Source organism: Hoplias malabaricus, chromosome 3, assembly GCF_029633855.1.
Source record: "Hoplias malabaricus isolate fHopMal1 chromosome 3, fHopMal1.hap1, whole genome shotgun sequence".
Classification (NCBI taxonomy): domain Eukaryota; kingdom Metazoa; phylum Chordata; class Actinopteri; order Characiformes; family Erythrinidae; genus Hoplias; species Hoplias malabaricus.
Genome location: NC_089802.1, coordinates 66,998,175 through 67,012,500, shown reverse-complemented (window position 1 = coordinate 67,012,500; position 14,326 = coordinate 66,998,175). Strand labels below are relative to the sequence as shown.

The window sequence follows — 14,326 nt, the reverse complement described above, 5'->3', positions numbered from 1 at the left end:
ACTAAGTTATGTATGTTTTTATTGCCACAATTTGAATTCTGCAAAAAGAAGCTCAGTTAGCTATTGTCTCTATTTAGTTACTTTCATTAGGCAGCTTACAAAATGTACTTAAAAAAATCACAGTGACAGTAACACTGCACAAAACACACTCACCTTTTGAATTTTTATTTTCTGTGATATTTATGCCCATCCATAACACCACTTTTCTCTGAGCTCCTCTGTATTTAGCCTTGCAAATACATTTCTAGAACAAGCCATTAAACAATGAGGTCCTCTGGTACACTCCTATATAACATATCCTTCTGCAATATTGGTTCATGTGGACTTAAATAGCCATCCGCACAAGTCACAGGTTGCATCCCAAACCAGGCAAACCTTTGATTCACATACTTGAATAATTATTTCACCTCTAATAGTGGTGCAGTGTTTTTATTATTATTATTATTATTATTATTATTATTATTATTATTATACACAGGATAAGATGTAAAATGTCCTATGTCAATTCATTAGAGCTTCACATATGGCCCACCCCACTCTTTTCCTACCGGCAACCACAAAATTTCTGTTGTTTAAATCTAAACCCTACGGTTGCTTTGGCTGTTTATAGGCTGATCAGCAACCAGCTATCCTTAACAACTATGATTACTCATTGAGCCCATCACATGAGCACCGAAACCACCCACTGCATCACTAGCTCCTCACAGGTGTCATCAGGTAGGCATATCCCTTCGTCTTTGTTTTACTGAATTAAACCTACGACACCTCTGGAAGGCTCACCATTAAAGTCTGGTGTCCCAGACCCACTCCACTCCAAGTTAATTACCTTACTCTTAACAATCAACAACCATAAATTCCCACTGGCTTTCCTGGTGACCAAGGCTGTACCTAGCCCAAATGGCACCATTAATGCATGCCCACTGCCACCAGTTCCATGTGATCCTTGTGTTGCATCACCAGCAACCACAACACCTCCTCTAAAGCACATTTCCACAAAATGTGTTGTGGTCATAGGAGGTTTGGGCTACAGATATGTACTTTTATGAAAGGTACAAGTGGTGTACTGATAATTAATTTAAGGTCCATAATTAATCCCTAAGGTCCACTGTTGTACTTCTGATTGTACATTTACATTTTTTTGTAAATTGAGGAGCAAAAATGTACATGAGCTATTTATTTTTATAATTTTTTTTCTGAGAGTGTACAGCATTTTTAGGAAGTCTTGAATACTGTACATATATCCTGTTACAACTATATAGAATGTACATTCATCAGTGTGCAGATTTGCTTTGTCAAAGAGCTAACTCTAAAAAAAAAAAAAGATCTAGGCCAAAAATTGTCAGCTCTTTTGTTATATTATGGCCTGCATTGCTATGTTCTGTACAGCAGAACTGGAAGAGTACAATCTGTACAGTATTTGGGCATTACAGAGCCAAAGGGTTTTTGCAGTGAAGTCCATACATAGACAAAAGGAGGTTGTTCTCATATGATTTATTATGACAGCCTACATTTTACACAAAAAGAAGTAAATTACTGGCATAACAAACTTGAATGATTAAAATATAGTAGATTGGCTAAAAGAGGTTGAAGTGTGTTTTAACCGATGTTTTTTCACTAACACAACAATGGGGTAACTGTTCATTCATACACTGTGATAAACCATGAAACTGTGACACTGCAACAACCCTACCAATAGGTCATGAATGATAGCATTGGAGTCACACTCAGCAAGCAAAATGAATGTTACAGGGCAGATCCATCACAGACTCTCCATTAGAGCTGTGACACTGACACACATCTCATTCATCACTCATTCACACACACATACACATGTCAGACACAACTCATTTACATGACTGACAAGGCCTTGGCTGATAACTGAATGAAAAGAGTGTACATTATGCATCAGACAAACTACCAAAAGTGCTTTTTATGATCAACTTTTAAAATAATAATAATAATAATACATTATTATACAGTGTACATTGTATTGACTACATTTTTGTGGGCCCAACAGCTTCAAGTTATTAAGTTCAAAATATATGTAATGATCATTTCCAAATATTATTATTTATATCCTTTAAGATTTGACCACCATGTTTTGAATGTAGGACTTTCTTAGTGTTTGTTTGTTCTCAGTGTTACACAATATTCTTGTTAGGTATCATTTATAGCTCTGGACATCCTTGTGGATGCATTTAAAATTTCTTACATTACATTTTCTTACAGCAGCTTTCTAGAACAAAGGGCAATTATAGTCTTAATAATAATAATCATACACAATATAAAATGGAAAATATCCTATGCCAATCCATTAGAGCAACCCATTAGTCTTAGTTGTCATCTCTGTGTGTTTTTGTGCACACATACACACTGAAAATGCATAGTTTGCATGCTCTTCTGCATACCCTTCATATTTATATTAACATATTTAACCCAATCGGTGCAGTGAAGCACACATTTACACACACAATGGTGCGTAATTTACATTTCTACTGTAAATTCTAATCATGTTTCAATTCTAATCATATTTCAGAACTAGTCGACTGTGGTGTTAGGAGTCTTGCCCATGAATTGTGTTCTTGCCCAGATATCACCAGTGCAGGAAATGTGGGGCTTGTTCTTTGAATTAAAGTGGAACCATTTTTGCTGTCATGTAGACACATGTTAAAACTACTTTTGTAGAACTGTTTAGGGAACTGGCCTTATAACCTGAAGGTTGCCAGTTTGATCCCCAGAGCCAGCAGGTCATGAGTGAAGTGCCCTTGAGCAAGACACCAAACCCCCACCTTCTCCCCAGTCATCGTGGCTAGGGCTGCCCACCGCTCCATGCATGTGTGCTCACTGCCCCCATAGTGTTCACTAGTGTGTGTGTAAATGTATGCTTTAGTGCACAGATTGGTTTAAATGTGGAGAACTAATTCCTCTGTGTGCAAATACAGTGGCCAATAAAATGATTCTAATTCTAAAGAGCACATAGCAGCAAGTCATTTTCTTTTAGGGAATCAAAATAACCACAAAGACATGACAAGGATTTATGCCTCCTTCCTTCACGCATGGCGCACTTGGCCAATGAGGCTGACTTTCCTCAGTATAAGAGTGAAAATGTGCTGAATCCAGGAAACAGTACAAGTGGGGGTGATAAGACTCCAGTTGGTAAAAAAAAATGAAAAGAAAATTGTGCCACCAAGAAGACAATTTTCTGATATATTTAGGTTTATTTTATTATTTCAGTAAAACAATGGTTTACTTACAAAAGTATTATTTAAATGCTTCCTAGGCTTCTTTTTATCTTCATTTGTTTCCATTCAAAAGCAGGATTTTGGCATGTGGTATTGCATGTTACATTGCTGCTACAGTTCAGGTTTAAGTAGATTTTACATAGATTTATATTTTCATTATTATATCTGCTATACAATTGTACAGTAAACAACAATTAATGGGTTGCCCATTGACATAGCCTTCTATGATTTTGAAGTTCTGTTAATACATCACAAGTTTCACTCTTGGCAATGCTGCAGTTACAACAGTTGGGAATACTTGATAATATTTTTGCCAATACCTGTATATGTCATCAAAATGTATTGGGCAAAATGTTTTCTATGCTCTGTTATTTATTCCCAGGAGTTGTGGAAAATTAAATAGACTCTTGTTACATTCATTGCAGAGTCAAAACAAATTAAATACACTTATGTTGCTCTAACCCAGTGTAATCAGAAAAGCATTGTATAATTTAGGTTTTTAAAAACATCTATTTCATTTGAATGAACCTGTCAGATTTAAAGTAAATTACCCTTCACACCCCAAACAAGTTGTGGCTTGAAATCACTAACCACAGTGAAATATAATAGTTCATTTGTATACCATGATTTCATATTCAAAGAGGAAAGTACATTCTGTCCTTAGTGACAGAGAAGGCCCATACCATCTGTGATGAGAGATTGGTGGGTAAATAATGAGTCTCACCATGAACTTGAATCAGTGACTCTGACATCAGGTGTAACATCCTCCCCTATGTAAAATTCCATCTCCCACTACCACCTCCTCCTCTAACAAGTAACTTGTTTCCCCTTGCCACATAAAGCTAGTCCATTGTTTCTGTAGGCTGACTACAGTTAGAGATGCATGCGCTAATTTGTTGGATTTGTGAATTATTATTCAACACCGAACTCCTTTGTATGTAGAGAATTTACTGTATTTTATTCACATAGCACCTTTCACAAACTCAAGGTTACTTATCAGGGACAAAATACTTCACATAGGCCCCATTAGCACCTGGCAGTAATCTGCATCTCAGCTGATCTGATCACCAATGACAGCCAAAACGTATAACCATTCACACCTGGCATTTAAATACATCTATTGTGATCACTTGTTATCTTATTTTTCACACCATACCCACTGGAGGAGGTGCATGACGGAGTGGTGCTTGAAAATTCATCATTGATTTGAAAAACCCTGGTTGGGGCAGTGACACGTTTGGTGTGGTTGGTGCTTTTTGCTATCAGAGATACTCTGGCATTCACACTACAACAAAAATATGGTATTGTACAGTAACATATTTTACAAATAATCAGGCACAGTGTATTTTTTTTATGTTTAATTGTTCACTATAATTAGAATGATATACCATGCCCTGTCGAATATATCACTGTGCTGTTACCAGCACACTTTGCATTTTAAAGGGAACAAGAGAAGTTGATTTTAATTGCCTGTTGCCTAATCAAACCTGATGATCATTTAATCACTTTATGCCAAATATATGTTTTTGTAATTGCACTGCTTTGTGCCACATTATTTCGATTAGGCGACACAGCACGGCAGGTAGTGTCACAGTCACACAGCTCCAAGGACCTGGAGGATGTGGTTTCAAGTCCCGCTCCGGGTGCCTGTCTGTGAGGAGTTTGGTGTGTTCTCTCCTTGTCCGTGTGGGTTTCCTCCGGGTGCACCAGTTTCCTTCCACAGTCCAAAAACACACGTTGGTAGGTGGATTGGCGACTAAAAAGTCTCTATAGGTGTGAGTGAGTGTGTGTTGCCCTGTGAGGCACTGGTGCCCCCTCCAGGGTGTGTTCCTGCCTTTCACCCAGTGATTCCATGTGGGCTTCGGACCCACTGGGAACCTGAACTGGATAAGTGGTTACACTTCCATATAATTTCATTTCTGCCACCTAGGAAAACATTTCTGCCTGCATAATACTGGTATTTTGCTGTTTTCACCTTTAAAGTAGACTTATTGTTGATTAAAATTTTAAAAGGGTCTTTTTTTTTCACTGTTCATCAAAATGACATATGTCAATATTTATATTGGAATAACATTTTCTGATGCTTTAAATGGCTTAAACATGAGTGCAAACATTTCCGTTCATACATTGGTGTACATTGCGGTTTCAAAGCTGAAATGCTCAACCATGGTGTTGACTATTTAGTTCATTCATTATGTCTTCTAGAATTAAAAATATATATAATTAAAAAAAAAAAACAATATGTGGACATTTTAGCAAGGTTAAACTTTTGGAGGAAATCATGAATTTCAGAAGGTTTGGCCATATTTAGTTTTTCTGCTATACGTTTCTCTCAGTAATGGAAGGGCTCATTCCAGGTTAAGATGGTAGTCGGTTACCGTTATCATTTCTGTCATGACATATACCTGACAGAAAGAATTATGAAAAAACTTTTAATATAGTGTTACGGTCAGCTGACACTTTCTAAAACCAAACAACAATATTTCAGGAATTGATTTGTATGTCGAATCATTTTTGAATAATTTTGTGTTAAGCTTAAGGAAGTTGTGTGTAATTATGTTTGCTGAACTGTCACATTAATGACAGTCCTGTTGACTCCAGTCAGTGCAAAGTTGTGTTTTCCCCTCTTTGCATGTCAACACACTTGAGTCAGCACATCAGGTAATTACTGAGCCCATTAGAGGTGGGTGTGTTAGGGCAGAAATACATAGAAAAATGTGCAGTGTATGATAGCACATTTTTAATTACTTTTGTATACTGCAGTTGTGCTCTGTTAGGTGTTCTCAGTTGGGACTAAGAACCACTTTTCTAGACCAGATGCACACTTAGGACTTTTTGAATTATTTATTATATATAATAACCTTGGTCTAAAAACACACATGATGCAAATAAAAAATGAAACAACTGAGCAAATGTAAATCTTGCATAGTCTTCCAAAGATTTTTAAATGTTTAACTGGAATAAGATAAACGAGGATGTCTACAAAAATACATGATTACATTTTCTTTTAATTGTGAAAATATTAAAATAAATATGACTTTCTTACTGTATAAGCTATAAGTACGGCTAACTTACTCTATTAATGTATAGAGAATTTTAATCTGTAATTAAATTGAGACATCAAGTTAAATCAAACAATGTTTTCATTGTTCCTAATGTGTTTTATTCAGTGTGGCTTAACTTTCACCATGTACTCTAATCACCATGTATCTAAAATGAGAAAATTATTTTTTCAGTAGTAGTTTTGAAGCCAAGAAATATGGTGAAGTTATCCCTCTACATATTAATTATGCTGAACACCGATTCAGTTTATACAGGCCTCATATGGCCAAATTAATTCTTAGCCAATTGGCTAAGGTCACTTAATCCCTTGCTGGGTTTGATTAGGTTATGCAAGACCTGTTCTTTTCAGCTGGTAACCAGACATTGGAAAGAAGTCACAGTAGAAAAGGTGTGAAGATCCTTGGGGACTTTTGATAGAGAGGTAACTGTTCCTGTCACAGGTTCACCGAGTTTGGTAATTAGCGTCACTCACAACTGTCCAGGTGTCCACAAAAAACATAATCTGACTCTTTCCCAGTTCAGAGTTCAGTTTTTCCCCTTTTGTGCTCAAACAGAATATAATGAGTTTCAAAAGGCCAAAAAACCCTTACCAACCAAGCATATTAAAGTTTGAACTTATGGCTATATCTGTAAGTTCAAAGGATGTTACATAAGGTCTTGCCTGAGACAAAGAGAATGTCAGCTTTCAAGTCTGAATTAGCAATGTAGCCAAATCCCTATCATAGAAGACCCTAGGCCTTTGTTTTATATCCCCACAACAGCTCTCTGAGTCAAACAGCTTAATGATCCACTATCGTATTCCTCCTCATTTTTATGCATTCAGATGTAGTGCCCAAGATTCTCAGCTGGGGTTCTTGACTACTGTCCTATAAGACTAGAATTCATGCCCAAATCTCCATATTTCACTCACTCCAGTTTTCTTCTGCTGCAGAAATTTGACTTTCACAGAATTTTACTTTTTATATATATATATATATATATATATATATATATATATATATATATATATATATATATATATATATATACATACACACATTTCATTATGTGTTCTTTGGGGCATCAAACGTCATGACAAATGGTTGCTATTAAATTACATCTTTTGGAAGCACTATTTTAGAATTTTGAAAATAGTGAGGTAGATTTATATCTTTAATTGTATAAGATTTAATATGGAGTAAATACATATTAAATATGTTTAATATGGAGTAAATACCTTCACTGCCACATACATTTATCTTCTTTTGTTTATGGTTAATTAGTGTTTGTATTTATGGTCAATTAGTTTCTTTTTTTTTCTACTTTTTTGTATCCCCATTATTTAAGAAAAAATGGCCTGGTATGTCATACCATACCAAAACAAACAAACAGAAAAAGAATATAATAAGTGTCATGTTGCCTTTTTTCTTTTTTTTTCTTTCTTTCCAAATGGCGTTTTAATGGACAAAGCTTTGAAGCTCTCCAAAATACGCAGTATTTCGGGAGTACTCTTATAACATTAAATTTGTTGCATTTGATTTTATGTAGCAAACTATCATACCTGCTACTCAGCTATTAAACAACCAATATTTGGTTCACATATCACTGCTTTACTTTTTCAGTAAACTAAAGACTACACACATAGCATCAGAAAAACAAGGGAAATGCTAAATTTTTACACCAAAGGTTGGAGAATGTATTCACGTTATCATCCACAGAATGCTAAAAGCACCAGGAAAGGAACAGGTGTGAGGCTTTCTGGCTCTTACTTCTTGCTTTGTGTAAAAACTAACACACCAAATGAAACACAAACCAGTAATCTTCTGATTAATGTACCTTGTGTACAGCATGAAAACAAGTAGAAAATTGAATGCAGTGCTTGTAGGTGGAGTTTGAGATCAAGCAATGAGTCTTACCCCATCAAAATATATAGTACTCAAATTACAATAATGCAATCAACGATATGTCTTATTATATTATTTTAAATTGTAGAATGATGTGATTGTGTGATGTGATTATATTATTATATTAATCATTTAAAATAATGTGATACTGCAGGGTATTAGCTTGTTTTACTGCACTGAACATTGGATTGCCATATGAACAAATTATTGGTGTTTTTATCATCATCGATATTATATATGATTTTAGAATCACATTGTTAAAACTGCAAACACTTGTACCAGATGTGAGTTTGGTTATACTGATATTCCAAAGGTCAAAATGATTAGTGAAAGTTTCATGCACTCATATGCAACTACATTGAATGGAGGTCATTGTGACATTGTATTAAAATTCCTCATATGAAATTAATACTGATTAGTATGTGTTTGTGTGTGCAGGTGGCTGATCTGGACACTTTGAAGCAGTCGTCACGGCTTGTTCATTACTGTGCCACGCCACTGCTTTTTGACCCCAACTTCAGGAAGCAGATTCTAGAGGACCTGATAGTTCAGCCACAAGCAAAGGTCTCTCACCTAATCTTTCAATTTCTTTCCCCAGTTCATTGCCTCCTATTTCTCTTTTTCTTTTATCCTCTCTATGTTGTTTCTTCTCTGTTCCAACCTCTGCTTTTCTCACAGCTGTTGGTTCAGTTCTGAGTTAGTTTGATGAATAAATGATGTCTCAACCGCCACAAAAGTTCAGCGCCTGGATGATGTGATGGCAGCCAATCCATGCCAGTATACTCATCACACATCAGCTATTTGGTAGAGAGGAGATGAGAGGGAATAGTTAAGACAATTTATTTTGGGGACTTGGATCCACACAGACCAAAGGGACAGCACCCACTGTTGGTTCCACTAACATCATTTCCAGCATCCACCCATGTTTTTTTTTTTTTGGAAGTTTCTCAAAGAACATTGCAAATGGATTTAAAGTGTTCAGTTCAATGTAGCATTATTGGGACAATGTACGATTGATATGAATAGTGCAATATGAACAACACCAGCAGGAAATCTTCCATCAAGATCAATAGTTAAACCTTAAATGGTTCATACCCATTCCAAATTTTGATATTTAGTGAATATTTATTTTTGATCATTACGTTCTTTCTGGTTAGAAATGTCATAAGTGACAAAAGCGATAGGATGTTGTGCTATAGATGTTAATGATTAGTTGCAACTGTTTCAGTTTTCTTCACATTTTGACCTAAACCCTAGACCATAAACCAATTTAAATTGTTGCAAATTATTGAGGAGATGCAAATATCTATACCATTCTCATTTTTACCTTGTTCTAGAGCATTCTAATGAACTGTTAAGAAAAGCTAAGGTAGTAGTTCTGTACTCAGATCCTAGTGAGTGATGGCTAAAACCAACAACTTAGTAGTTACCTTCAGATTTGCACTGAGCCTGTTCACTAGAAAGGGAGAGTCTATAAAGCCATATTCAAGTGTTTTCAAGTTCCGGTGGCCACAGTGCAATGCATAATCAAAATGACAAAGACCTCTACACTGTGGAAGAGTGCAAGAGGCCAAGAAATAACCACTGATCATCAGCAGGGCCGTTCTGATAAATCCGAACAGTTCCTTGTACCAGCATCTTAAAGCAGACACTCCAGCAGACACCTCAAAGCCTGATATCCGTGGAAGCTGTGTGTGGAAGGAGGACTCACATCTCCAAGACAGGAATGACAAAGCTCACCTAGACTTTACAATAGATCATCTGGACAAAGAAAGAACCCCAAGAACATCTTCCCTACAGCCAAGTGTGATGATGGGACTGCAATGCTTTAGGGATTTTTTTCAGCAAATAGGCCAGGCAACTTTCAACCTTCCATCAAGACAATGATGCAACATATACAGTCAGAGTAGTCAAGAAATGGATGAGACATATATGTTTTTTATTTATATCTCTAGCTATATCTAATTTCCAGCCAGCAGAAACATAATGATCAAATAAACATTCACTGTAAATCAAAATATATTTCTATATATATATTTCTATATATATCTTAAATATATACGTATGGATCTCCATTACTCTAGAGAACACAGCTCCACTGTTTCTGTTACCACTGGTTTCTCTGACCCATGCTTGGCAGTGAGCATGCTGAACTTGGGCATGTACACCATCCTTTTCCCATCACACAATCACAGTGCTGGGCAATGTGCTTGCCTTCATCCTCTCAGGGTGGCGGCATTTTGTGTGATTGAAGTAGTCCCAACAATTAAAGATTAGCTGGGGAAAATAAATAAATAAACAAACAAACAAGTTTTTGAAAAGATTATTTAAAAAATCATGAGAGCACATGAACCTCTCTTTCAGTGGTTGTCCTTTAAAAGCTGAATTCATAAAAAGCAGTTTTGGACACATTTATATTAATATTATTTATATTGTATATTTTGTGATACTATCAGTATAATTTTCAAAACTGTTAATAAAAATTCACATCATAATAATAGAGATATTCTGACTTGTTTGCATAATGATGTCATACATTATGTTAATGATTTAGGCACAGGAACAATATGAAATAAAGTGGTCCTGACATGGACGAACGGTTGCATTCATTCATTTATTGTCTGTACCTGCTTATCCAGTTCAGGGTCGCGGTGGGTTCAGAGCCTACCCGGATTCACTGGGCGCAAGGCAGGAATACACCCTGGAGGAGGCGCCAGTCCTTCACAGGGCAACACACACTCACACCTTTGGACACTTGAGTCACCACTCCAACTACCAATGTGTGTTTTTGAACTGTGGGAGGAAACTGAAGTACCTGAAGGAAACCCACACAGACACAGAGAGAACACACCAAACTCCTCACAGACAGTCACCCAGAGCGGGACTTGAACACACAACCTCCAGATCCCTGCGGCTATGTGACTGCGCCACTACCTGCTGCGCCACTCTTCCGCCCTAGAACAGTTGCATTTATTCTAAAATAAAATTTTAACATTTGGTTTTGTTGCAGTATTTGGTGAAAATAATAAAATAGTTTCCAGTTTATAGTTTTTTTTTTCATATTGACAAGGATATGATTATAACAAAAATACCCTGTAATACCCTGATATAATTTTAAGGCCATACTGCCTACCCCTAATTTGGAAATACAGTGTGACTTCAGAACTTCATTTTAAGTGAAGTGTTTAAAATGGGGCATATTTTTCATGATGAACTGTGTGCTTTATTCTGAGGACAACTTGCATTGTTCAAAAATGCTATTAATGTTTAAAGTTGTTTGATGTGTTGACAACAATTTTCCAAACCTTCACAGTATGCATTGAGTGCCATTTCTAAATTTCAGAATCTCTCTCTCTCTCTCTCTCTCTCTCTCTCTCAATTTTGCAGAAACGTCATCGCTCCAATGACTCTGCAGCTTCCATGAGGGAGCGCAGCTTGAGTACAGACTCTGCAGACATGCGACTGAAAGAGGAGCCGTGGCTGCAGGACATCTCTCACACTTTCCTGCAGCAGTATGTCCAATACCTTCAGAGTCTGGGCTTCATACTGGTGCAGATCAGACCGCAGTCCCCAGCACGCAGGTACTCTGCACACTACCATGTCTATTACTGGAGAAAGTATTCACACAACAATAGAAAACAATGAAAACCTTAATAAAACAAAGGTATTTAAAGGGGTAAATATGTCATTTACTGACATCTGACCCCTAAAGGGCCAGATTAATGTTTTTAAGAACATTGATGTTTTGGAGGTTCTCTATTAAATCGCTTTACCTCTACACACAGTTCAGGTGATGGCCAGAAAGCTGCTTTATTGTACTGGAAATGTGTGTTGATTAAACAGACACACAGTGTGGTATTGACGTTTGTTTGAGTGTTTTGGGGTTTTGGTTTCTTTTGCTTGAAAGGTCTGAAGATCAGTAAAGTGCACAATTTATTTTGAACTGTTGTTTTGCTCTATAGTTTTTCCTAAGTGTGTCTGTGTGCGTCTGTGTGTTAAATGTAATGCTGGTGGACGCAGTGCAGATGCTAGCTGTGTTGGGCCCTGTGTGTGATTCACTCTGACCAGCAGCATTACTCACAGGGTCAACAACATACCACAGGCTCTCTCTCTCACTCTCTCTCTCTCTCACTCTCACCCTCTCACCCTCTCTCTCTCCCACTCTCTCTCTCTCTCTCTCTTTGTGAGAGTCTAAAGGGATTGTATTTTAAAGTATTATTCTTCATTTTTTTTCTTTTTTATAAAAATCAAACCATTTTAGAAGTTTAATGTTTTATGACAGCAGCCAGAATGTGTGTATGAATATTAAATAATCAAATCTGACCTGCATTTACTTCTTTAAGTGTGCATATATATATATGCACACTTAAACACACATCTGTTGAGAGCATGACAATTTTATGTTTACTCTCTCTCTGTCTCTCCCTCCCTCCTTCCTTCTGTCTGCCTGCAGTATTGCTCGTGCTCGGGCAGCCATGCTGAACTCTCTCTCCACTGAGGGCAGGGCATCTTTCTCTTCTTTTTCCTACAACAAGCAGAAGAGTGAAGACAGCCCAAAGGTATCAGCTCACTGTTGGGGTTTCAACCAAAACACACAGACATATTGATATTAAGTTCTTATATAATGATTCATAATCCACCAGCAATGGGCACTCATCAAAAGAGTTAAAACTCATGATATTTCAGCCTGAGAAACACATAAATAAAACTCAGTCGAACTTGAATATGAATGTGGTTAATGATTAAACCTTTGGTTTCTGCCTGTACATGTGACATTTTTAAAAATTAATCAGCTAAGTTAACCTCCCATTCTCTGATTCATACGAGTGATTAGAGGAAAGGTTACCTCTAAGAAGCTCTGCGTAAGCGCAGCCAGTTTTTATTTTTTAAGTTTGCTGTCCGACTGCAACCTTTGGCTGTATTGCAATAAATTATTGTAGCTGATGTTTGCTTGGTACAGAAGCTGAGAAAAACATGTCTCTGATTGACGTGTTGGCTCAAGAACGTAAGAGCACCCATAAGAAGTGTTTTTATTAGAGATCACTTTTTCTGGTTAGCTGTAGTTTAAGCTAATTAGCTCAATAGGTAGCATCAGTTGCACATCCAACCCGAAAATCTCCTAATGCAACTCAGCCATTATTGAATAATGGAGTTTCCTGATATACCAGTTGTGTCAACTAAAACTGGACATATATATATATATATATATATATATATATATATATATATATATATATATAATATACTGAAATTAATATTTGGTACCATGGGGAAATGGAAATTTTAAATGCACTGTTACCGACAGGAAATTATGATGCACTGTTACTGAATTAAAATATGGCATATAACCTTTTAGCCATCATTCTAACACAACTACTGTTTAATAACAAAAATGCAAATCTGGTCTTTGAAATGCATTTAAACTATGTATGGGTTCTGAAAGCATCTGAATCAATACTTAAACAGAATTTTATTATTGGTTTATCAGATGCCAAAGAATTGTTTAATTTTGAGCTCAAAAATATATGTAAGTCTGAAATTAAAATTCACACACACACACACACACACATATATATATATATATATATATATATATATATATATATATATATATATACATGCCTTACAAACATATATTTTCACTGTAAATTTGAGAGTGATATTGTTCTATACGTAAAAAAGTAAGCTCAGCCTATTGATTAATTAATTTATTATTTATTTTAGGCATTTCTTTCTCTGTGCTTAGCTATTTAACTGTTCAGTAGTTTCCAGTTGTGCACATATCTTTCTTACTTTACATTGTCAAATATTGAGCTGTAAGCTATATTTACAAAGTGTTGCACACTAAAAATGAATGGATTTTTTGCTGTCTTCTATTTCTTCTCTCTCTCTCACTCTCTGACACACACACAAAGACACAGACAAAAGCTGTTTCTTCTGATTTTGAAATCAAAATGGGACCTTGATAAATGAATATGTGCAAAAGTCAGTTCAGTTGTTGTTATATAACAGTTACATACATTTATTCAACACTCATACACTGAGGTCACTTTGCAACTGGACTAGGAGAAATATATATACAAATAACTCAGATTTGAATACTTTAATTATCCCACCTATTCCACCTCAGACATAGAG

General features: G+C 36.1%; 1 protein-coding gene across 1 annotated transcript in view; it reads left to right on the top strand.

Annotated features, from left to right (window-relative positions):
* Window positions 1-14,326, top strand: part of szt2 (SZT2 subunit of KICSTOR complex) — a 139,745-nt gene that overhangs the window by 94,841 nt on the left and 30,578 nt on the right. The window contains exons 62-64 of the mRNA XM_066662886.1: window positions 8,627-8,752; window positions 11,576-11,769; window positions 12,642-12,747. Coding sequence (XP_066518983.1) covers window positions 8,627-8,752; window positions 11,576-11,769; window positions 12,642-12,747 — 426 coding nt within the window. The remainder of the gene's footprint in view (window positions 1-8,626; window positions 8,753-11,575; window positions 11,770-12,641; window positions 12,748-14,326) is intronic.